At 44.8% G+C, this 25,920-nt stretch overlaps 1 protein-coding gene across 1 annotated transcript in view; it reads left to right on the top strand.

The window, feature by feature from the left end:
- The first annotated feature begins 2,709 nt into the window (after positions 1-2,709).
- LOC138293687 (proto-oncogene Mas-like) overlaps positions 2,710-25,920 on the top strand; it is a 45,752-nt gene continuing 22,541 nt past the window's right edge. The window contains exon 1 of the mRNA XM_069232995.1: positions 2,710-2,901. Within this exon, the coding sequence (XP_069089096.1) occupies positions 2,861-2,901 (41 nt within the window). The 5' untranslated portion in view covers positions 2,710-2,860. The remainder of the gene's footprint in view (positions 2,902-25,920) is intronic.

Genomic DNA, 25,920 nt, shown 5'->3' with positions numbered 1-25,920 from the left:
AATATTTTCACAGCTATGGACCTCGTTCACACTTTCTCACGATTCTAATTTGCACATATGTGACTATTGTTCTGTGAGTTCTGCAAAGAGGCCAGAAATTGAAGGGGCCTCTAGTTTGAGAGGAACATGCACTGCCTTCCGCCTCGGAGCTTTCAATGTTCCCCACTTTGAATAGCCCGTCCGCCCCACACCTGAATTCACCCAGACACAGTGAGGTGACTCAGTTCACAATATGCGCTAAATATACTCTTGTTCATAAACTGCAAAAAGACATCTGAAAAAAACAAATAGTTGTAGGGAATGAAAGGTGAAGTAAAGTGTGGACTCCTTCGCTTGCATGGATTAGTCGATCTATGAAATACATTATTTCTTTCATACTGGCAGTGGACGCGTTTGACATCAGTACATTAAAGTCTCCTACATTAAAGTGCGGATATTAAAGAAATGCACTTTTTTTTAAATATAAAAACAGGGTGCATTTTATATGATGTTGCTATGTATTAAAGCAGAGGTTTGCAGCGGGAGATAGTTCCCTGTCTGGGCAGAGCGGCAGACCACCACCACACAGACATGAGCAGGCCTCTATGAACTGAGGCCTGCTGGTTGGACAGGCGCTAAGAATGATTGCTGGTATGGCACACTGGCACAAATTAACCTTGTTCACCTGTAGCTCCTGGGGAATTATTTAGGACATCTAACACCGCTGCTGGTATCCAGTCCATGTGGTGTGCTGGTTGTCCGGCGCTCCTGGGTGAACCCTATAGACCGAGCCAGCCTTTGCTAAAATTGTTGCCCTTTCTGCTCCTTCTCTTGTCTTTCCCCAAGGTTTCCCCTTAAACAAGAGTTACTGTTCGGTTAAGTGCTTGATTTGAAAAAATTAATAAAAATGCAGTTGCAAACATTTTTCTTAAGAGGTAAACACCCTATTTTACCACTGATGTGCTCCACTAGAGCCACTGGGCCACCATCACACTGGCCGCTGTCTTCACTGCTAGGACCAGGCCCGCTTGGAAGTAATAATAGCTGGTGAAACGACAGCCTAGGTGCGGGAGGGGGTTCACCCAAGAAACAAATAAAGAAAAATAACACCATTTGGTGAATTTTTCAACACAATTGTCAGATAAATTAAAAGGTTTTGCAGGGTACTAAGGAAATATTCCAAAGTATGTGGTGTTCTGCAGAAGAGCTTATACCCCCCTAAGGTTATTGGTGCTTACCATCCCGGTTTCACATTTCCTAGCTCTTATCAACATATGTTGAGCATCTTTCCTGACTTACATTAAAGTGAAAAGGTGGACACTTCCCAATCTCTTGCTGCAGCCAGGATCCCTCACCGGTTACACTTAAACCTATGGGTGCCCCTTTCTAAATTATTAAATTGGATCCCTTTCTAGTAGTCTATTAGTGAAGCGTCCCCTTGCATAAACCTGTGTAGAAACTAGAGCCACTGGAGATACTCGGCAGGGCTGAGATGGATTATGCGGCAGGGTTGACTAAATTACGCTGCAAGGAATAGCAAATTATACAGCATAATGCGGCACATTTTGTTATAGTATTCCTTCTCTACTTTGTGATTTTTGACACGTTACCACTGCCTGGGAAAGGGTTTCTCATCAGCACCCAAATTCAGGGAAAAGCAATTTAAAGGTAACCAGTCAACCTTTACAAAGCGTCTTCCACTGCGTGGGAACATATGTTGTCACGCTTTTAGTAAAGTGATTCATTCGAACTAGAAGCATTTTTTTGGAAACCACTGCAGATTTTGCAGCAGGTGATGAATTATGTGACAAAAGTGCAAATCTATACTTATGTGGAAAACTCTGTGGCTGCAGAATAGGCCGCAAAATTGCATAACTCCAGTGGCAGTGGTTAAGAAGAGTATGGAGGATAGTTCAGTAGGTTGAGCACCACAACTTTAACCCATCAGCATGGCCAACTCACCCCTTCATCCTTCCAGTGGTGATAACATGCACACGAAACAGTTGGGGATCCTTCCCTTCCTGTCCCTCTCTCTCAGACAAAAATAACAATTTGTAATGCAAGCATGCCTCACCATAGCAAAATAACATTAAATAAGAGCAAACCCTCCCCGAGCCTTCCACGCCCCCAGAACACTCCTCAGATAGTCCACATTGAGATTGTAGTCTCTGAACTAAAGAGCCCACGCTGTGGCGTGCTACCCATCTGCTAATGCGCCTCGAAAGAGGTGTGAAGCGCTATAGAAATGTAACTGAAGTACAATGTGGCCATGTCTGAGCAGCACATCACATTGTTTATTCTCAGCACCTCTTTCTTAATTCAGCAGCACTCTTACAGGCAGGCTGAAACATGGGGCATTGTGGGTTAGTAAAACCCCTCCCTGAAAAGGATGCTGGGGCAGAAGTTGGAATACCGAAGTCCGGGGAGAGGCCTGCGCATGGGAGGGGGGCTGGAAGATGGCCAGGGTTGTGCGACTCGAGCATCAGTGTTTTGAACTTTTCGTGGGTCGGCTCCTCCGCCCCCTCCTCTGTGCTCTCAGCATCCTTCCAGGCTCTGTTTGTTCCCAGCCCTGTGGCTGCAAGACCCGGCCTGGGGCAGGGGCTGCGCCTGGATCCGGGCCCCTTCTTCCCACAGGGCCATCTCTGGGTCCTTCCCCCTCCCGGAGACGGGCTAGGAGGGGTGCCTGCCCATCCCTCTAATCTCAGCCTGGGAGGCCCCTGGGAAGGGCGGGAGCTGGACAGAGGGAGGAGAGGGGCAGGAAGTGACTTGTGCGAGAGTGGGCGTGAGAGGAGGTCCAGCTGTGGGAGAGTCTGCTGAGCGCGGCGCTGCCCCTGACTCACTGATCGCACGCAGGCCCTGGGCATCTCACGCGGAGGGCAGCATGGGCTGGGCAGAGCTCAGGGAGAGGCGCTCCCTGCCACAGTAAGTGCGCGGGATGGGACTGTTTGTTTATTTGCACTTTCTATATGAGCCTCAGTTACACTACGCAAGGGCACATTCACTTTTTGCAGGCATCGGACATTAGGTGATGTGCCCAGAATCACAGGATGCTGAGCCAGCGCCGAGACTCTAACCTGGTTCCCAAGCTCCTTCCAAGGTCGGTAGGTCTGGGCCTTACGGCACACCCTCTCGCCCATTCACCTTTGTAGGGTGCTGGTCAGTGAAGGTGCCCCTGTTGGTGGATATGCCAGGGCAGGGTAACTGGACATGTGGGCTCTGAGCCAGGGCCCTAAGCAGAGCAGAAGGGCTCACCCTTCAGAAGGCCCCCACCCACCAGAGGGCCCCGTTCAGGCTTTGAACTGAGTATGTGGAACACACAGAAGTCTGGGGGGGCTCGCACTTTCATCTCGCAACAGCTGCACCCTCGGTGCTTCGCTCCTGCTTGTGACCCCTCTCAGCCTCATAGGGTCGGTCACTAAGTTCACCCGAGGTGTGCCCACGGCGAGGGGTCTCCTGGACGGAGGGGGGCCTGCCGCAGCATCTCACTAGGTTTAAGGGGGCGTGGCCGGATCCTCCCCAGGAGGATGGGAATTTCTCTGCTGTGTATGGCCCTGTCTTTTCTCTTCACTTGTTTTCCCGATTCTGATTCATTCCGTTTTTTTCCCTTTTTAGGTCATTGCTTACTTAATTTTTTGGGGAATTTCTTCCAGCCAGGTGCATGTTAATGAAATATACTTTTTCTGAATTTTGAAGATTCTTTATCACTTTTTAAAAACATTTGTTGCACGATGTCTTAAAAATGAATACATCCCCAAAGTTATGCGGTGCCGGGCACCTTATTTGATTCTTTACTTTTACTTGAGTTACTTGAGCACTTCAGTCAGCATGCAAATAAACGCTGCCCCGTAGATTTCACACCTCCCTGACAGTTAGTGACCCCCCAAGTAAACAGCAGCCCAGTGCAGTTCAGCTGGGGGCCGCTCTGAGAATCTGTTAATATTATTTAATTTTCTAAGCAGTGGCGGACCCCCTGAGAGGCTCTGCAGACCCCTAGGGGTCCAACACAGGGTGGGAACCACTGACCTAGAGTAATACCATACAGTGCAGTAAGGGGATGGAGACACAGGGCTGTGACCCAGTTTGCTGTCACCCAAAAAGCCATGCACCGCTTGGTAATCATCCCCGAATGAGTTTCCGGGATCTGTGATCCATGGTGGGTAACAGGACATGGCAGTAACTTGGCACAGGTGAAGTTCACTCAACACACCCGAAGGCAAAGATGTGCACAACACTTCAGTTAGATTTCACCTCTGTAAGCTTACTCCTTAAGACTCAAGTTCGTATCTCAGACCTCAGTCTTCCTGCGTTTCTCATTCCACTTCTTTTTACGCCACATGGATAACTGCGTTCTTCATGCTGCGGTGTTGGTGGCGTGGGACAGATGTGTGGAGCGGTACCACGCCTGCCTCAGCAGCCGCCCACCCTGGCTGGGAGGTGTCCGCGGCTCTCGTCCTCAGGGGTAGCAGCCTCCCCAGGAGAGGTGCAGATGGGACGCTCGGATGGAATAAGCATTTTTTTGGCCGAATATGAACATGTGGGTTTCTTTAACAGTTATGCCTTTCAGGCTAGTCAGTTATAAAGTCTCACAATTCTGATTTCGAAAGCGTCAGCACAAGTCTTTTCAGCCTCATGGCAGGAAGCCAGGCACACAATGCTTGCCACTCGTCCAAGCCATATTGACAAGACCCACTCGGGGACGCCAGGGGGCCCATCCACGCATGCTTCACTATGGATGGTGCTCCCCCAAATCCATTTGCCTTCTCTGGTTGTTACCCTTGGTGGGAGCACACTAGTCTTCTTACCTTGGAAAGTCTGTACTTGTATTATTTGGGGTGGGTGACTACCCACCTTAAGGAATAATCACAACTCTTGTCAGGGTGAAACCTCAATTACTAAATTAACCTGCACTCCACCCCCCGGCACAGAGGAAACAGTATTAGCTTAGGCAAATGTATACATTATTTATTTACTACCACAACAAGAATAAAGATGAAATGCAAAACAATTAAAATCTCAAACAGAATTGGAAACACAGTGAAAGTTACAAAAGAAAATTGAAAAAGCCAATAAAGGAAACCAGAGAGATGATTTTTTGAAGTTTAAGTAGAAACTGCACCAAAAAGCACAAAGTGCCAATGATAGTCCATGGGATGCGGTAGCCTGGGACCTAAGCACACTTTGAAGCGACCACAAAGGAGCGTAGGTCGGATACACTGACCATACTCGTCCTAGTCAATGATTTACCTCCTGACTTTGTACCTTTAAAGTCCCAGTCCTCCTCAGAAGTGCACTTCAGCCCCCGCACCCTGCCCTCACTCACCCCCAAGACCTCAGAGGAAGTGTTGTAGTTTGGACTCTTGCTCTGGGCAAGACTGCTGGTTCAAGGATGACAGTAGTTATCTTTGTAGGCGACTATGCCTATCGTACAAGTCACAGCTGTCGTCCCAACCCTTCCGGCTCACTAGCAGCACCTCACCAAAAACACAAACAGTGAAAGGTGATTTGTGTCAGCTTTTACGCATGGACTCAGAAGTATGACATCTCAATGAGTGTTGTGGTTAAACAGAGATTACCCCTTTCTCACAGATACATCATGTATCATCCAAACACGGGCAATAACGAAGATGCAGTAAGGTTTTAAAGGTTTTTATGTAACACAGTCTGCAATCTAAGGTAAATCGCACGGGCTGCAATGATTAGGATAATGAACAGTGCAAGAAATAGAATTGTAAAGACAAGAGTTATGATTATGAGGACCCCCACCATCTTACAATAACATGAAAAGATATAAAGTGTGTAATATGTCCCATTACCCTATTCTGATAGGCCTAACCTCCTACCTAAAGGAGAGCTGGGCATGTTAAACCTAATCTGCCAGTGCCATGTCCCTGGAAGGAGCCCCCAACCCTCGTTACCTTGGAATGAGGTCTTGAGCTCAGACTCTGTAGGAACACGAAGTCCGGGTCAGCATCAAGGCGACGTGCAGTATCGATAGGAGTAATGGTATCTGGTCGGAATCCCTCTGATTATCTGTCTAAAGTGTGATGTATTTATACAGATCTACTTGGACCCCTGGCGTAGGTTGTTCCCAAACAATAGATAACGATGGATGCTTGGGACAGTAATTAATATAAACAATTCCCTCAAAAGCGTGAAGAGGAAAAATACCTAATGTGAACACCTACAGTTTGTCTTTGTCGCATGTGTTGACGCATTAGCGCGATGGCACTGATAACATAAAGCTAAACAAAATGGCCTAACTATAAACAAGGCAGCCATCCTAGAAGACTTAATTAAATAAATGGGCTAAGACAGAGCAAACTAAGTAGGTTAAAAGTCACTATGTGGCGGGGGCACGAGTCTGCAAGCCTAAGGCTAAGCTGACTCCTTTTATCCAATTAAAACAAACTAGGATTCACTACAGAGGCACTTGGACACCCACAGGTTGTCAGGCCATGGCCAGTAGCATGGCCCAGTTCAGGTCCATTTCCCACTGGTCAGCTGAGTACTTACAGGAAAAGCACTCCTTGTAGAAACACAGGAGGTCTGGCAGCTGACCCTTGGAGTCCTCTTTTTTTGTCCTGCGTACAACAGCAAGCAGGTCAAGTTCTTCAGGACTCCTCTAAGGCCACAGACAACAGGCCCAGTCCTCTTCTGGGTGCCACATTTATGTCTGGAAGCATCTATGTGGATGGGGTTACTCGAGGGCATACCTTAACCAAGCGGGTACATGTTCCCAGGGCCAGCATTACCTACTTTTGCAGTAGTTCCTGTTTGCCTTCCTGCAAACAGGTCTGGAATGCCAAGTATCGGGGCATTTTCAAGATGGCAAAAGCCTTTGACCTCCATCAACTTGGGCTCTAGGGCATGGGGCATTGAGTTGGGAGTGTAGTATGGTTACCCTAGTGTCCTCCCACATCTAACACTAAACTCCAGTTTGAGGAAGGCACTCTCCCCACAACAAACTCTCAGACAGACTCTCAGGTAGAACAAAAGCAGATCCTCCAGCAAGCAGAAAGTGTATACATAGGAATTGTCTTGCCATCTTGTTCCTCTTTCAAGAATACCCAGTGTTACATGTGGCACAACTTACCTGTCAAGCAGGATTTAACACTGCCAAAAAGGATGCTCACAGCCCCCGATCTGCATATTCTGGAATTCAACGGAGTCTTCTCTGCCAATTCAGGTCAGCTTGATTGCTCCTGGGAGGCATTTCATACCTATTTAAGGATGAACACAGGCTAAAAGCTGGCGGATATTTATGCTACTAAGCTTTTTGACAATTCCGCATAACTTTCTAAATCTAAGTTTTCCTTAATATTTGTTAAAGACCTGACTTTAATATTGAATTGGCTTTTTAATAGCTATTAAAAATAGTTGTTTATTTTCCAAGCAGACCTTTCCTAAGATACTGTATATTGCTTCCCCGTATTTATCTATGGTCCAGTCAGCATTCATACTGTAAAAAAAGGTTTGGAGGCTTGTCACTATACTGACATGCTACCTTTGAATTTCCACATGTCCTATTTTTAAATACCTACTAGAAGGTTACTAGGCCTTCATAGGGATGTCTTAAGTTTTAAAAAGAAAGGTTTTTGGCTGTCAAATGGTGTTTACTTTGACTGTACCAGTGCAAAATCTGCACTGCGACCAGTCATACTACAGTGTAGGCCTGAAGCCATGTTTGCACTGCCACTGCAGTGGATTATACAATATGTGCTGCAGTCCAATAGTGTCATTTATGTTCTAGGCCCATTTTGTGCCATGTACTAGGGACCTATAAGCAAGATAAATATACCAATTGGGAGTATGCCAAGCCAACCATGTCAAAAGGTGGCACACAGACACATTACCCCTGCTAGCAGAGGTAAAGTGCTCAGAATAACAAAGCCAGCGCAGATCTAGGGCCCAGAAAAAGGTATAAAGTCTATGGTGACCATTCTTACACTTGTCCTCCAGGTCAGGCACACTCCTTCCCACTCAGCAGGAAGGCTTGTGTGTTCTAGGCTGACACTCAACTCCTCCAGAGAAAGTGCAGACTACAAGTGATGTCCGCTCTCCTTTGGTAGACTGGCTTTCATGCAGACACCAGCCACACGCGCACAGAATTCCATTCCTTGGTCATGAAGAACTTAGAACCATGTTTTAAAGTGGGTTGGTTTGGATCTCATTTTCAGACACATTTTTTAGGCAGGGTATGTGAATCCACTGTTTAAGGTTTGAAAATCTGTTTGGGTTGGCTCTTTGTCATTTCTGGCTGTTCCTCAGGAGCATCCTTAGTGCAAGGTGATGGCTGTCTCAGCAGGTAGCAAAGATGTTGGGTCCAAGCAGCAGTATCCAAAACAAAAATCTAATGGAAGTGTGAAATCTCTGGACGTGGCTGCCATCATCTGTCTTAAAGCAGTAATCCAGGGCAGAATAAAGGACAGGTCCTGCTTAAATGTGTCCTCACTCTTTCCAACCAAAACACTGCAGCCCGAGTCACCCCTCCCCGCCAAATTGTCACAAAAGTCTTGATTTTCAAACAGATGATCCCAAGTACAAACCTTGCAAAGTTTTATATAGAGACCTTTGCACAGGTTACAAAAAAGAAAATAACACCCTGTATATTTCACATGCTTGTATTACTCACGTTTTCCAGCTTGGCTGAGTTTGATGAGTAAAACATTTCTTACTTTGCAATATAACTGACCTCCCCATGCTGAGTAAAATGTCGGCAAGGTGAAGGTACACCCAAAAAACGTTACACACTTCAAAAAGGGCAAAAATTGGGAACTCAGCAAAACATTAAAAGTGAAAGAAGAAACTCCCTAGTTATACTTTACAAGAGAAGATAAGGAGGAAGGAGGGCGGAGATGAAAAAGTTTGCAGTTTTTAATCACTTGAGTTAACAACAGGAAGGAACAAAGGGGTGATAACAGCAGAGTCTCTGCACAAAGCCTTCTATCACCGACTAGCGCAGAAATAACAGCTTCAGTCTAGTGTGCTTCCTCTTTACTATAAAAGTCCATAAAGTTGTATTTATCTCAGTTAATAAACTAAAACCCCACTTGTGCAACAGTAGCCCCTGGTGCCTAGCTCCTATCACTAAATCTGCTTTGCATGCCCACGGGGGGGGAGATGGGGGTGGAGGTAGTTTCCGCTGTGAAAGAGGTGGAAGAAAGGTTGGGCAGACATGTTGTCCAATGACCATGGCAGGTGTCATATTGAAGTCATTGCAGCTGCTCCACAAAAGGGACGGTACAAGAGGACCGACAACTTAAGCAAATGGCCAAAAACTGACTGTTGTTTTGCGGTCCTGTACTCGTCTACAAGAGATGCCCATAAGCCTGGGAGTAAATGCACATCTAAACATGGCACTCGTACGTATAATTCAAAACAACAGTGAAGGATGTACATGGTTACATAACCCACTGCATCTAATGGTATCGCCCTATACTCAAATCTCGGACCCCCATAATGATTGTAATGTTCTTTATCAAGTTCATTCAAAAAGGTATTGGCAAACATTTAAATCATATACTTAAGAATAAAAACACGTGTGCGGTATCCCCTGCACTTCAGAACCACAGAAATATGCACCCAACAAATATAGGTGTATTTCTTTTTAACAACACTGATTCCCTATTTGAAAAAATACCCCATTAGCCATCTCAAGGCTATTTGTGTTTGTTAAATGCATCAACGTGTTTCGACCCAGAAAGATAGCCAGGTCTCATCAGGACAAAAACAATGGGGAGTATGTGGAACAAAATTAATATATGTATGTAGGAATAGGTGTGGAATGAGGTGGCCTGGAATGTAAATAGTATGAAGGAGTAAAAGACAAACAAACACGGATTGCAGCAAGCTCATGAACAACGCACAATCCCTCTTAGTACCCAATAGTAAGAAAATACAAATAGAAAACAACAATAAAACTATTAAGTTTCAGTAAGTGTGCAACATCACCAAGTTCCTGCTGCAAGAAGGAACTGAACAGGGCTGGGACAGCCCCACTGAAAATACTCTAAGAGGCGGTGCACCACAAAATGAACAGATAGTTATATACTCTAGGGTGAAATAAAGTCCAATGTTCCAATGGTGTAGATGAACAGTCCTTTTTTAATATTTCATAGCAAGTCCAAAGTGTTAATTCCACACAATTCCATAAACGAAAAAAAGTTTTTTTGGAGCCAAGAAGTGACAAAGTAAAACAGCCAAATGTTCTTTGCAATCCACAGACAAATTGAATGACACTCTGGAAAGACAGCCAACGCGTTTCGCCCAACAGACGGGCTTCTTCAGGGCTGCAATGTAATCAAAAAGACAAATATATACATAGGTGTGAGAATTTTGAATGTAAAAGTGAAACAAGAGAAAGAATACTGTGTACCAACACATTAATGAGAGGGATACACCCATATATAAACTATACCGTACCATGCAGGAAGAAAAAGAAAAAAGTAGTTTATCGTAAGAAATCTGTAAAAGATACCCGAACCGTGAACTGACTGTAATGAGAATGAAATAATTATATAAAGGCACGTATAAAGTGTATTAGTAAATATCCAATAAGAAATTACATCCCAAAGGGAGAAAGGCAAGGGAAACGGAAAGAGGGCAGCAAGTGTCATGTAGGTTAAATGGAGCAAAATACTGAGAAACGTACCATCAGTGCTATCCAGTCAGTGGTAATAATAGGAAAATATATAATATATATTATGGTAGGTTGATAACCTAGAAAAACAAAACCAAGAAAAAAAGGGGAAGGTAAATAAAAAAATATAAAGTAAGCGGGGATGCATTCATGTAGAAAGAAAGTCGTAAAAATCATGTAAGGTGAGCGCGTTTAAGTAGCAGAGAAAGTATATGTATATACTACGTGCTTACACATATTAAAAATAAAATATAGGGCAATGCGATAACTCTTGGGACAAAAAAACAGAAACCTGTCCCTAGAACTCCAAAAGATCCAGACAAGAAAGTATTAAAAAAACCGAAACAACGCCGGTAATGGCAGAAAAATAAATGTAAATTGAGTGGAGGAAATGGGAATCTTACCGCAAGTGTTCAAGTGCGGCATGCAAACGTCACACGTTCGAGTTACACAAGCGCGATCAGAAAGACCACAAAGGATCGTGCGCGTCCGGCACGAGTATGGAGCCGGACGCCAGGAAACAAACCCACATGAAGTCCTTCGGTCTGGGTGTGCCAATGAAAGACACCCGGAAGTAGAAGAATAAAACCTCTCAGAAATAGAAAAAGGACAAAGCAGAACCGCCATATTGGGGCTGGTAGTTATGACAACAAATACATATTAAAAACAAAAAAAAGACCAAAAAGAAGAACGGCCATATTGGAAATAGTTTCCAAAGTTCGGGAGAAAAACAATCCTAAAGAGATTGTAAGAAGGGACAAATTGTGAAAAGAAAACAGTATGTACCAAACTGACTGGGTACCCCATAGGACCATACCTGAATAGATAAGTGCATCAAGAACAAGTAAAAAGGAAAAGGGAACAAAGAAAGAGGAATGGAAGGATTGGAAGGCGGAGGGGGAATATGTAAGAGAGAGGGCAGGTAAGCCCAGAAATGAATATGAAGAAACAAAATATGATTGACATGAGAGAAAAACGTATGCATATAAATGAAAAAATATAAACGCATATTGGAAGTATATGTACTGCCCAATTTAGCCAATTAACACATAATATTCATCATAAAGTTAGAGCAACGGCATGTTCACAATGTGGCTGAGTAAGGCATAATATTGAAAAAGTCATCAGAAATGTGTACTAGGGAAAATATTAAACATAATATATGTATATTGCAAATAAATAGCAAGAGTATTACACGCCCCCAGTAACACATTGGCAATCTAAGTGAAAGACACAAAACATTACAAGTCGGACACACATACTAGAGAAAATAAGGCAACTCATGATCTGTGTTATGGCCCAGTTCTACCGCTTGAAGGCGGCAGATCCAGGCCGCCTCTTTTTGGCGCAACGTCATTTCTCTGTTTCCCCATCTAGGGTGGACAGAAACATGCTCGATACCACGAAACCAAATAGTTGGATCATTAGAATGGGTCGATATCGTATGCATGGCAAGTGGATATGTAAAATCTTGTTTTCTTATAGCTCGTAAGTGTTCCTGTATTCTGAGCTTTAGGGGGCGTATCGTGCTGCCCACGTAGACCTTGTTACATGTGCAACCCAAAATGTAAACAACAATTTTGGTATTACAATTAATGAAATGGTGAATAGTGAATCTCTTTGTATTGTGATAACAAAAATCTTTGGTTCTGTCACGACCAAAAGTGCAAATGTTACAGTCGTATAGAAACCCCTAGGTTTCATAGGACGCCACGTGGTAGGACTGGGGGAGGGAATGTAGCTTGGACACAAGTGATCTCTAAGAAGAGTTAAACCTCTACGAAAGGTAATCTTAGGTTTGTCAGATATGATACCTTTAAGGCCCGGGATATCGGTCAATAAAGGCCAGTGACGTTTGAGAATTTTGAAGATACCCTGGCTATGGGCCGTATACCGTGTCACAAAAGATAAGTAGTCCTTTCGAATCTTACTGTTCCCATATCTTTTAACCATCAGGGTGTCCTTTCTAGGAGTCTTCATGATGCGATAAACAGCCTGTGATAGAATATCGGCATTATAACCCCCTATTGGTGAATTGGTGTCTGGTTTGCTGAATCTGTGTACAGAAATTGTCATTGGTACTGCAGTTACGTTTAACGCGTACCATTTCTCCATATGGGATATTGTGAATAACCGAAGGGGGGTGGGCACTGGTAGCATGAAGGAGACTATTACATGCTGTGGATTTCCTAAAGAGTACACTTTGTATGCTATTACGTTCTGTGTAGAATCTGATACCTAAAAAGTCTGTGATATTTTTGTTATAATGTAAGCTAAGCTGCACATTGTAAGGATTATTGTTAAGAAAAGCATGGTACTGAGTAAGTTGGTCTGTAGTCCCATTCCAAATGATGATAATATCATCAATGTATCGTCCCCAGAAGACGATAAAATCCGTCCAGGGCGAAGCGAGTTTGCCCCAGGCGTGTATTTTTTCGTACCAACCCATAAACAAACAGGCATATGATGGGGCACATTTTGAACCCATCGCCGTCCCCTGTGTCTGTTGGTACCACTCAGTATTGTGTAGAAAATAGTTTCTGGACAGTATAATATCAATCATCTGAAGAAGCATCTGATTATGTGAAAAGCAGTCCGCAGTCCTAGTATTGAGAAACATGGTGACTGCTTGAATCCCAAAAGTTTTACGTATGCATGTGTACAGGCTATTTACCACCATAGTCGTAAAGATAAGATCCTCAGACCAGGTGAAATCATCAAATTTATTGAGGCTATCTTTGCTATCCTGTATGAAAGAAGGTAGGTTACTGACAAATTTTTGTAAGTAGAAATCCACAAATTCAGATATTTTTTCGGTAGGGGAGTCTATCCCTGAGATGATAGGTCTTCCAGTGGGAAGTTACCTCCTTTATGCACTTTAGGAATAATATAAATACAAGGACATTTTGGATTCTTAACAGTTAGGTATTTGAATTCATCATCTGAAAGTAAACCAAGTTCGTACCAGCCCCACAACTTGTTTTTAATGTATTCGATCAGGCCGCCCATGGGGTTGTGTGTAAGGTGTTTATCACAGGTAGTGTCAGCTAGTTGTCTATTAATTTCTTTCATATAGTCCCCGTAATTCATGACCACCATATTGCCTCCCTTATCGGCCTCACGTATGACAATCGATCGGTCGTTCTTGAGGTTCCGAAGAGCCTCCCTTTCTGTAACAGACAAATTATGAAGTTGGTGCCAATTATGTATTCGGGCATTCAAAGTATGATGTAGATCAAGAGAAACTCTTTTGGAAAATAGCTCAGTGTTACTGTGAGAGCTAGCTGGTATGAATTTAGACCGAAGTTTAAATCTAGTCGTTTTTTCAATTTTCTCTGAGATCCCCAAGTCTCTCCGAATATCTTCTATTTCCCTACAATCATCTTCTAAGGACATGAGTAACTGTACATCATGAAGATCAGAGACCAAATGCATAGAGGGAAGGGTGTCTGAAGTGGGGGGTCTTCGTCGTGATTCTCTGGTCGAGGTCTACTTCTGTCACCATCCAAAGCAGAAGAGAAATTATTTCTGAGTTTAAGAAGACGTGTGAATTTAAATAAATCGACGAAGACCTCTACAGGGTCATTTATCTGGGTAGGACAAAAGCCTAAACCTTTACTCAGTAGTTTACATTCAGTAGTGCTCAAAATACGATTGGACAGGTTGATGACAGTCAAGTCACCCTCAGTTATGTTTACACTAGGTAAAAAGGGTGATAATCTTTTTGGGACCTGGATCTGACCCCTGATTTTCCAGTGTCTTTGTTTACATCGTTTCCCACCCCTTCTGGTCTTGTATCCTTGCGAATAATTTTTGTGCCTTGACGTAACCGTTCCATTTCCACTAAAAAATTATTATGATTAAAAACATCGCAAGAGATCCGTGTGGAAGGACCACTCTCTTTAGACGTGCAGTTGCCAATTGAGGAGATAGAACTCCCACTGGACAGGTCTGTGTCAACCGTATCATGTCTCCTAATGGTTGAGGACTCTGGAATTTTCACATTGTCATATTTACATGTAAAGGTGTATATTCTGCCTAATTTGTAGTCTAAATCATCATGTTTAACTTTCCGTTGTGTTTTTTCCCTTAAGTACGTTTGATAATCATCAATAATTTTGTCCACAATTTTGTAATTTTTCTTCACCAAGTCTTTTTGGGTAACCTCATCAATCTCCTTCTCGAGTACCTCAATATCTCCCTGAAGTTTGGTTACCTTCTTATCTGTATGCCGAATTAGTATGCGCATCATAATAAAAGATGCGTGCTGTAAATTAGCCTCCCATTCTTTTAACGAGTCTTCATCTAGATCCTCATATGTGGGGAAAATCAAGATTCTAAGGCCCCTGGGTATCTTGTTATTATCCAAATATTTTTGTAGGGTGATCCCGTCCCACCATCTGGCTAATTCTTGTTTTTTAAGCCTTTCCAATTTATGAAATTTAGCTTTCAGACTATGTGTATTAGGTGTTGGTAAATCAGATAAATTAGTATTGGATGAGCAACTAAATAGTTCCATAGCTAGTTCTTCACGTTTATCTTTAAAATATGTATGAAGGAGTAAACAATACTACCTTCCACCCAGCGAATCATATGCCGTCTGCAGAAGAATAAGAAGTGTAATGAACGTGACACCAGCCCTGCCGACTGGGAGCAGTGAAAAGGAAATCGCCTTGATCTAAAATAACAATCACCTACTCGGGGAGAAATTGAACCTGTGAAGGATATCAAACAATAAGCTCAGAAGCCATTATCAATCACACTGAGTTTATTAAGAAGCATATTAGGAACCATTACCCCAGGTAACACATTTAGAAAAAGATCATAGTGAGGATCGCATATTGCGGAGCTGCTCCAAATTTGTGCAGCTAGCGGCAGCCTGCATAGAAAACAGCAGTACGGCACAAGGGCCGTTACTTTCTTACTCATGCGCACAAATCTCAGGTGAAAGCGAGGCTTGGACCACACCGTGTGTTCTAGCCATTGGGGAGGAACCTGATGAGAGGGACAGAACAGAGAAGACATCTGGGCCTCTTTGGACACCCGAAAGAGAAAAGTAAAATGTATCAAATAAATACAGCCTTAACCGAAAACCTAGGGAAAACCACTATTGAATAGTATAAGTCTAGCCTTAAGGAGAATCATTCAAAAGCAGAAAATCTATAGCTACGTGAAAACAAAAAACGTAAATTACGAAAGTAATAATAAATACTGCACAAGGTCTAGAGGTTGGTGAAACTCATAAAGTCACCTGTGTTCAATCCTGAAGACATGCCCAAAAGGACAACACTGATTGATCAGTGTACATCCAGCCGCTAAGGAGAACCAATTACAATCTGAAAACCAGTATCTAAACAAGCATTTGCAATGCAACGGGTCTCGCATTACGTCGCGTTAGAGCTATTAGCATTGTAAACGCCTAACCAGCGCGATTGCGCTGTGTAAAACACAGTGCGATCGCACTGTGAAATAAAGAGAAAAAGTAGTCCAGAAACCATACGGAAAACATGGAGCCTCGTATGTTTCCAGTAGTTTGCTGGTGATCTTGAGGAGGGCTGAACACCAGTAAAGGCATGATATATAAATGAAAACAAGCGGATTTTTAAAGGCAGGCCACGAACCAATGGAAGTGACTGACGTAACATGGGCATGGTTAAAATCCCCCTAAAGAGAGATTAGAAGAGGGGCGCAGCGGTTTGCGCTCTCCCCTAAAAAGTAACAAAGGAATTACATTCAACGTTATATACAGATATAGTAGTAGTCATAATAATGAGTAAAGTCTATAAAATGTTGGAAATTGTAAAGGCGCCCATGTTCAGTACTGAATTAAGGACACAAGTCTGCGCCATTCTTCGTATTTAAACCACTTTTCAATTGAGTCACAGCGCATTATTCATCTGCTTTCCAGTTCCTGTTAGACAAGGGCAACACTGCTTCCTCTCAGTGGTGCTTGTGCAGCTTCCAGTGGCTGCCATCTATTATTATTAAATGAATGGCTAGCCTCAATGAAATGGGGTACGTAAGGTGGCGCGAGGTAACCCAGTGTGGAATCCTGCTTCTGTTGGACAGTGCGCGTACCTTGATTTACTGCGTGGCCTGACCAATATAGATTTGGGAGCATGGGCACCATACGCAATATACACCATTAATGGTGCTACAATTTGAGAAATGTCTGAGCTCCACATTAATGTGTCCATGTGCATGTCTTATTAGTGTTATGTGTGAACTGGAATGCCTCACAGCTTCCGCATTTATTTAATAGAGGGCAATACCCACATATCTTGTACTGTTACAGTAAAGTTGATTACTTTGTGCAGAATGTACTAGGTGTAGCGTCCGCCGCAGCCTGGGTGCCCGCCAATGACTGTGCCACACATTGAGCTGAATATTAAGGCCCTCATTCTGACCCTGGCGGATACAATCCGCCAGGGCCAACGGGCGCGGGAGCACCGCCGACAGGCCGGCGGTGCCCCTAAGGGCATTCTGACCGCGGCGCTAACGCCGCGGTCAGACAGGGAAAACTGGCGGTCTCCCGCCAGTTTCCCGCTGCCCTGGGGAATCCTCCATGGCGGCGCAGCATGCTGCGCCGCCATGGGGATTCCGACCCCCTTCCCGCCGGCCTGGCTCTGGCGGTTCTTACCGCCAGAACCTGGCCGGCGGGAACGGGCGTCTTGGGGCCCCTGGGGGCCCCTGCAGTGCCCATGCCCATGGCATGGGCACTGCAGGGGCCCCCTAACAGGCCCCAACTAGGCTTTTCAGTGTCTGCGATGCAGACACTGAAAAGCGCGACGGGTGCTGCTGCACCCGTCGCACGCCTTCCACTCCGCAGGCTCGATTCCGAGCCGGCTTCCTTGTGGAAGGCGCTTTCCCGCTGGGCCGGCGGGCGATCTGAATCAGATCGCCCGCCGGCCCAGCGGGAAAGTCAGAATACCCCTCGCGGTCTATTGACCGCGGGGCGGTATTCAGGCGGCTTCCGACGGGCGGGCGGCAACCGCCGCCCGCCTAGGTCGGAATGACCACCTAAGTGTCTTTATTCTGGGTGTAACTTCGAACTCAACATTCTAAACCAAGCTTTCATTGCATTCCTTATACAAAGTCAGTTCAGAGCTAAAAGAGTTGTGTCATTAAAGTTGCAAGACATTACATCTTCCCCTCTGTTAAATTTTTTTGTTTTTTTTTGTTTACACAAAATCTATGTCCAAATATAAGCATGCACAGCTACACCTTGTCAATCGACGTTTTTGGTGCTTTGATCAGTTAACCTGATCTGGTTACTGGAAGCTGTTATCTTCAGTGTCAGATTTTTGAAGACGTTGAAGAGGTGAAGACAGTCTGAGTTCTCTGGTTCAGTCTTTCTTCACCATCTCGATTTGAAGATCGATTATTCAAAGGCCTAAAGAGAGAAGAGTATCTGTTAACTGACTTCCTAGGGTGCCGGGCTGTAAGCATGTGTCCCTTGGTAGACACCACTTGGAAAGGTTCAGCATCATATAGAGCATCAGATTTCCTTCTTTGCATCTGTTTGGTGATCACTGAATCTCTTAAAAGTGATACTCTTTTCTTGTCTACATAGGCTTTCATTTTCTTCTTGTTAACCAAGTCCCTTGTATGAATCGTCTTCTCACTTCTTTCGCTCTTGTTGGTCCATTGAGGTAACTTGGTCCCTAATATCAGAGCCGCGGGTCTTTCTTTCGTCTGTGGTCAAGTGAGGCATTGAATGATAAGCTTGTGGGGTAGAATTTAATACAGTTTTCAAACTGAGTCAAAAGTTGCATGGTGTACTTTCTTTAGCGTACTTGTAAAACACTCAACAATGTCTGTAGGCCTGCTGCCACAAGGGTGTAATCTTTTGATGTTTTATATTCAGATGCTCTTGGAATTCTCAACCGTTGAAAGGCGGGCCATTATCAGACTTCAAAATGGCTGGAGTGCCCCATGTGGCAAAGGTACCATCTAGTCTCTCATTGACTTGTTTGTGAGTTGTGGCAGAGATATCTTTGATCAATAGAAAACATGAATATTTGTTCACAATCACCATCAGTTGATGTCCCTTATTGAGTGGACCAAAATAATTTATGGTTATTTTTTTCCATGCTTGCTTAGTAAGTTGTGATATGTTGAGTAAAATTTGTAGAAAGGCTGTTTCATAGATGCCAGGCCTAGAGTCCTTTTTCAACCGTCGCATCTAAATACAGAAACAAAACTCTGTCTCGGAGAGCTCTTTTTGTGGCAATGATACCACTGTGTCCTCTGTGAACCACTTCATTTATTTTCTGTCGCAGACCCTCTGGAATCGGGATTCGCAACCCTTGCAGTAATTGCTGAGAGCTAGACTGTTGGTTACGTGAATGATGTGTAATTATGGTGGTCATTTTGACCCTGGCGGTCCGAGACCGCCAAGGCTAATAGGACGGAAGCACCGCCAACAGGCTGGCGGTGCTTCCAGCCCTATTATGGCCGCGGCGGAAGCGCCGCGGTCGCACTGCCGGGGCCGGCAGTTTTCCCGCCGTTTTAGCCCCGGCGGTGATAATCCGCCAGGGCAGCGCTGCCCTGGGGATTATGACACCCCTACCGCCAGCCTGTTTCTGGCGGTTTGCACCGCCAGGAAGAGGCTGGCGGTAAGGGGTGTCCTGGGGGCCCCTGCACTGCCCATGCCAGTGGCATGGGCAGTGCAGGGGCCCCCTAACAGGGCCCCGGCCAGCTTTTCACTGTCTGCATAGCAGACAGTGAAAAGCGCGATGGGTGCAACTGCACTCGTCGCACGGCCGCAACACCGCCGGCTCCATTAGGAGCCGGCTCCTATGTTGCGGCCTCATACCCGCTGGGCCGGCGGGCGCAAACTTGGTTTGCGCCCACCGGCCCAGCGGGAATGTCATAATGGGGGCCGCGTGAGTGCGGCCGCATTGGCGGCCGCACAGCGGTTACCCCCTGGCAGGTATGTCTTTTAACTTCAGCATGTCACTATCATGACTTGTGGCAGTGATAGTAAAAAAAAAAAACAGTAAATGAAATAGCAGCTGGAATATTTGATTTTACAATGAAATTAATGTAGGCTTCAGCTGTCTTGGATGGTGTACCTTGACTTTTTATAGACACTGTGGAAAAGTAGTCAGTATAATTGTACTCTTGCAATCATAGCTCCTATTTTTCAATGTAAGGAGGATCTTGGCTTTTGGATTGCCAAATATAGTCAACAAAGCTTGATGATCATTTACCAGTGTAATAGGCTTTCCATTCAGGAATACATGTAAATGTTAACAAGCCCATGCCACGGCTAAACGTTTTTTCTCAGGTTGTGAGTAAGCACGTAAATCAAAAAGGTACATTGTTCCATAAAACAGTACAGAAATCCATTAGGCACTTCGCAAAACAGAAGCAAAAACCCTCACACATCCATTAGGATGTCATGCTTCATCATAGGGTATGCTCCTGGTCAGACTGGCGCTGCAATGTCTAACGGGCCGCTCAGGGGGGCTCTCTGCCAGAGATCTTTATCTGGTCATGCGAGCTGTTATCAGAGGACAGTAGGAGTAAATTTAGATGTACAGTCAGGAAGAAAGGATTAAAATTGGCTCAACAATCTCACTAACCTAAATTTTATTGATCGTCGAGGGTCTTGGTCAAGGTTAAAAAATATATTGGGGAGTGGGTTGGTGATAATGTTCCACCACAGGTGAGAAAGAGAACTTTCTTTGACCACCAAAGAAGGTCAGCATGTTTCACACCTAAGATGTCCTTACGGATTTGGGAAATGGGAGTGGCTGGTAGGTTCCCCGCTGTGGACTCACACCCTTAACTAGGAGGTTAGTCCTGGTTTGGCATTATCCCATGGAGCACTGTCCCAAATAGAGGATGGCACTCATCTACTTAGTTTATGAGGTGCGTAGCTTTATGAGTAAGTTAACTTTTTTCATTATACTTCCAGTATATATTTTTGCATTCAGCATAGTATAGGAGTCAAGTGGTTTGATTTTTTTTTTTCCTGATGAAACGCCATCTGATCTGTAAGGACACCTTAGGCGTGAAACATGTTGACCTCCTTTGGTGCAGCTTTACTTTCGTAGTGTAAACCATGAGTCAACAAAGGGAATTGACTTACCATTTTGTGATGAGCACTCATGTTGCAATTCATAGAAATCAATTCCATATCAGTGGCTGTCCTAAAAATAAGTAGACAGACATTTGGCGCTTTACCTGGAAGCATATGGATGGCACTTTTGTTTTCTTGTGTTTCATTGTCGCTACTAATGATGCTTCATTTTTTATGGGCATCGATGCAGCCCATGTATACACTTTGGTTTTCTAAGGCGTAAGCCGCGGCATTGGAGATAGTTCATTGTATTTGTCTTCAGGCATTGTTTATCCATGCCCCACTGCCAATACTGAAAGATATTGAACAAGCATTTATTTTTAGTGTAATCTTTTGCAGTGTTTGTATGATTTTAGTGCTTTGGCATGTCGACTTTTCTTTGACTGGCATTTTTCTTCACATGCGGCCAGTCCAACATGCTCAAGTTTCTCTGAGGGTAAACATTGAGAAGGCACAGCCATCTTCCTCATTTTAAATTGATATTCAGGCAACAGAACAGTTTGAACAAAGTTGAGCATCTTTTAAATCACTGTCAGTGTTGATTTGCCTCAACTGATCTTGTCGCTTGACCTTGTGGGCATGCGTTGAGCATTGCTTCTGAAACAATCTGGAGGCCATTTTATCTTTTCGCTGTGACCCACTTTTCCCTTCTGCTTAATGGTTATCTTTGCCACATTATTTACGTATCTGTCCAGTAGCGGGACATTTATTATCGTGTGTTAACAAAAACCCACATCTAAAACATAACTTCTTTTTACGATTCAAAATCACTTTCTGCCCATTCAGTCTTTTGCTTCGGCTTACTTTGCACACTGATGACTGATTGACTCTGGGCACCTCCAGCGTTCGTGTCAGCATCTTGTCTTTCAGGCAGTCGTAACACTCGCTGCAGACTACGTTTTTCACAGCATTCGTCATCTGAACGAATCTGACAAGCATCCATGAATAACTGAAAGATGCATAGCTTCTTCACCATTAAATTCTTTGAACTTAGGCCCATATTTTTACAAAATGACGTAAAACTGCGCTAATGCAGTTTTGCGTCATTTTATTTAGCGCAAGTTAGCGCCAGCCGTGTGCCATATTTAAGGTATGACATACAACGGCACTAAGGAATGGTGAACGTAAAAAACAATGACGGTAACCATTGTGCCCTGTAGTAATGAAAAATGACATTAATGGCCTGCCAGAGTGCGCAAAACCGTATTGCGGCACGTAAACATGTTGCAAAAGGCGTTAGGCCCATTTTTAGCCCGCATTAGCGCCAAATTTAAACGCACAAGCAGGAAAGAGTGCAATTGCAACCGAAAATGGAAGCATCTGTCTAGGGTAGACCCCAGGGAGACCCCAATCGCCCAAGCCTCAGCCCTGAGGATACACAGAAGTCCCTGGAGAAGGAGAAGAAAAAGCGCAAGTATTGCTTTAGTGAGGAGGAGCATGACATCCTTGTCAGAGGGGACGGAGCACCAACACTAGCTCTTTGTCACCTCCAAATTGCCAATTGGTAAGAGAGAGGCTATATGGCAGCAGATAGCGGACAAAATCAACAATGTGGCAGAGGTGAAGAGAACTGTCACTGAGTGCAAGAAGGAGAAATCGGCCAAGAACAGAAAGGCAGCACTGTAGACTGGAGGTGGAAGTCCTGCACCACAGGAGGACCTGGATGAGCTGGAGAAGATGGTTGTAGCGGTCATCCCGGAAGAGCTGGTCACAGGAATCCAAGGACAGGACAGCGCAGACTACCAACCACCACCACAAATGCAAGGCAAGTTGCATGGGGGAATTAACTGGAATCTTAAAAATGCCAGAAGGGGGAGGTAGATAGGACACACACAATGCATGCTAAGGGATTGCGTGGGGACACAATCAACCTGAATCAAGATGCTCCATCCCCACACAAGCAACACATGTACACACGCCTTAGTTGTGCTATGCACTCCAGCATATTCACAACGTGGATATACTCCAATCACCACGTAAATATGCAGCACATTGGCTGGAAGGGACGTGTAAATACTGTGGCTGTGCCATCAAAACACCCCTTGCATATTGTCAAAGCTCCTGTACCCACTCAACTTAGATATCTGAGACTAGGGTGGGAGTCAATACCATTGATAAGGCTCAGGGTGGTGTATCTCACAAAAATGTTCCCCTACCTCCTTGTTGCATTGCCATTGCACATGTGTGCTTCATCTTGCAGCATACATTGAAATGCCACTGTAGCTAACATGACTTGTACATGTGCAGGAAGGGGCACCACCCTGCACATAATAATTCAACCCCTTTAGGCAGCCACTCCATCATGCTGCAACAATGCCTGTTCAGGGAGAACAAATCAGTTCATCCGCAGGGGGAATTGCAGGGCTGTCCCGTAACCCAGTAAACATGGCACTTCCCTGCGTAACTAACCTGGTGCAGTGTTGAGCTACACATATTGGGGCTGACCTGAACCATGCCACAAGAGAAAAATCTGCACTAAAGCTTGCAAGCTGTGGAGCACAACACATACAGGGTGAACTCACAACAACTCCGACACAACCATATTACCCATATGGGAATGGGCAAACAATAGAACAAATACAACACATGGTGCATGTCTGTGAACATTAAGTCCTGTGTTGGAAAGACTGCCAGTGCGGTCTTACCTCCGCCGTAGGCATTACGAGTTTCCTGCTGGGACGGTGGGTGGAAAACATGTTTCGGCCTGCCAGCTCTGTGGGAAACTCAACTCAACTCAACATTGACAATGGCTTGTAATATAACCAGAGCCAATGTTGGGATGTGCTTATCACTGCCCATAAATTAGGCAGTGGAAGGCGCAAAGGGGCTGACCATGGGGGCCCCTGCACTGCCCATGCCTGACCAGACTTTGTAATGCGGTTGGACCGCCATGCAAAGGCTGATGGGAAAGTGGGATCACACTCTAAACATTGTCCCCCCCCCCTTAAGAAACAAGATACAAGTACGACAACAATTACTATAACTACACATGATCTAACTTATCCTATGGCCTAAACAAATATATATTTTTCTGTAATTTATTTCTATATATCTATATATTTTTTTATAAACACATATACCTCAACATGACCCACGCCCCCAGTATACATAACCTAACTTATGCCTAACCTTGTTTTTTTTCCCACGAATGGGGATCAGTTGGAGTCCAGATACTGAACGTTGGACGTGGATTGACGCAACAGCGATACGTGCCGGGTGGCTCACGGTGAGGACGGTTACGGCAGGACGCGAGCCGCGACTCCGACAGCTGCAATCGGACGTCAGCGGCGGCAGGCAGTTGGCGGCAGTGAAGGAAGAAGGAGCAGGTGGTGGAGCCAGTGAAGCGTTGATAATTCGGTAAGTGGGGCTAGTCAACAAGGAGAGGGGTGGTGCAAGGGGGAGCATTGTCCACGCTCTCCCAGCTGGGTCTTCCCCCGTGCTGCGAAATCCTCGCTGAGCACCTGGATCACGACCGGACCACCCCCGCCCCTCTGCCCCCCTGCCCTGCTCTGCTCCACCGCAACCACATACTGGTGCCAGGAAGGCACCGGGCCAGAGAAGTGAGGGGAAGAGCCCAGAGACCCCCCTCAGACGTCACGGAGGTGCGCAAGGCAAGGCACATCCAATTCCCAGGTTTCCATGCACCCTCAGACTGCAGAGCCCAGAATTCCTGGGACAAAGAACACACAACAAATACAGTGAAACTCAGTGACTGTGTGGGAACTGGCAAACAAGCAGTAAGCCAGTGATCACGAATCACCTAAAGTACTTGGCTGAAGCAGCCAGAAATAGATCATCGTGATTAGCACACACACAATCTAAAATCAATCACCAGTCGAAAGTACTCAGATATTGCCTGTCAACCCAGGGGTGGCAGCAAGGATGACATTAACACGTGGAAGGAAAAAAGCAGCAAAGAGGCAAAGGCAAGGCTCCCCAGGGGAAGGCCATCACGAGCCAAAAAATTAATCTACAGAAAGGAAAGTACCCCCAAACTCAGCAAAAACAAAGAAATCGCCTTGCAAATCTCCAAGCAAAGGAAAAAAAGAAGGATACAAAATCACAGACTTCTTGCTCACTAAGAAGGAATCGAACCCCACCAGCGCCTTAAAGGGTATAGCTCCTGCCAACGACTCTGAGACAACATGTGCAGCTGACGTGAAGACTGCGCAGGACATTGAAAGGACCTGTGCTGACCTGGGAAAAATCAATATACCAATCTCCCAGCCAAATAAAACCGGCTTAACGACCAGCGCATAAATTCACAGATGTTACCTAGATGATACTTTTTCCACTTTAAACCTCAGTAACTGGAACAACTGGGGTGAAAGTCTGTGCTGCACTCCTTTTTCCAAATAACCCTCGCAAGTAGAGAACGACACAGACTGCATCATAATTGAGGAATTTCTGCTGATAGACCTTTCAGATCTACCTGCAGTACAAGCTCACCACAAAAAAGATCTCTCATCTTGTAATATAACAACTACTACAACATTCTACACGCATGTATCCTCAGCTGTCATGGCAATGGACACCAGAGCAACTAGAGGAACTTGAAGACTCATTAGACCACACAACGGGGACTAAAGCAAATGTAGAACCATCAACATCTGAAGACTCTTGGAAGGCCTTGCTAGCAACAATGGACGCGATATTAGCAGCTTTCCAAATTCAAGCAGATAAGCAACACACTCAGGTAGATTTACTTAACATCCTGGCTATCCACATTGTGAGCATTAACAACAAGCTACAATCCTTGAATGATCTGTTAAAGAGGGCTCAAACCCACTCATACACCCAGCAGGTGACATGTCAGTGCTCCATCACAGGCGATAACTCCCAAGATCCCTGGATATCTTAAACGACATCTTGAAAGAGGTAAAAATCCAGACCCTTAGAACTGAAGAGCATCTTAGTAGTAGTGGCGAGAAGATCCCCTAAAACCTAACGAATAAGGAAAACCCACAAAACGCAAAGAAATCCCATGAGGAAAGCAATAATATCAAGGATATTCACTTATCCGGACAGGGAATGTCTCAGAACAACACCGAGGCCAGATCATACCTTAGTACACAAGAAATGGGACCCCCCACGGGCGGATCGAAGGACTTATGTCCCAACAATTCAATAGTGGAGGAATCATCCCTCACGAAAAGGGAAAAGAAACAAAAAAGGAAGGCACGGAAAAAAACAAAGGGAGTCCAGCAAAGCA

This window comes from Pleurodeles waltl, chromosome 4_2 (genome assembly GCF_031143425.1).
Source record: "Pleurodeles waltl isolate 20211129_DDA chromosome 4_2, aPleWal1.hap1.20221129, whole genome shotgun sequence".
NCBI classification, from domain to species: Eukaryota; Metazoa; Chordata; class Amphibia; order Caudata; family Salamandridae; genus Pleurodeles; species Pleurodeles waltl.
Note: the sequence above shows the minus strand (reverse complement) of the source record. Positions and strands in the feature narration are given on the sequence as shown.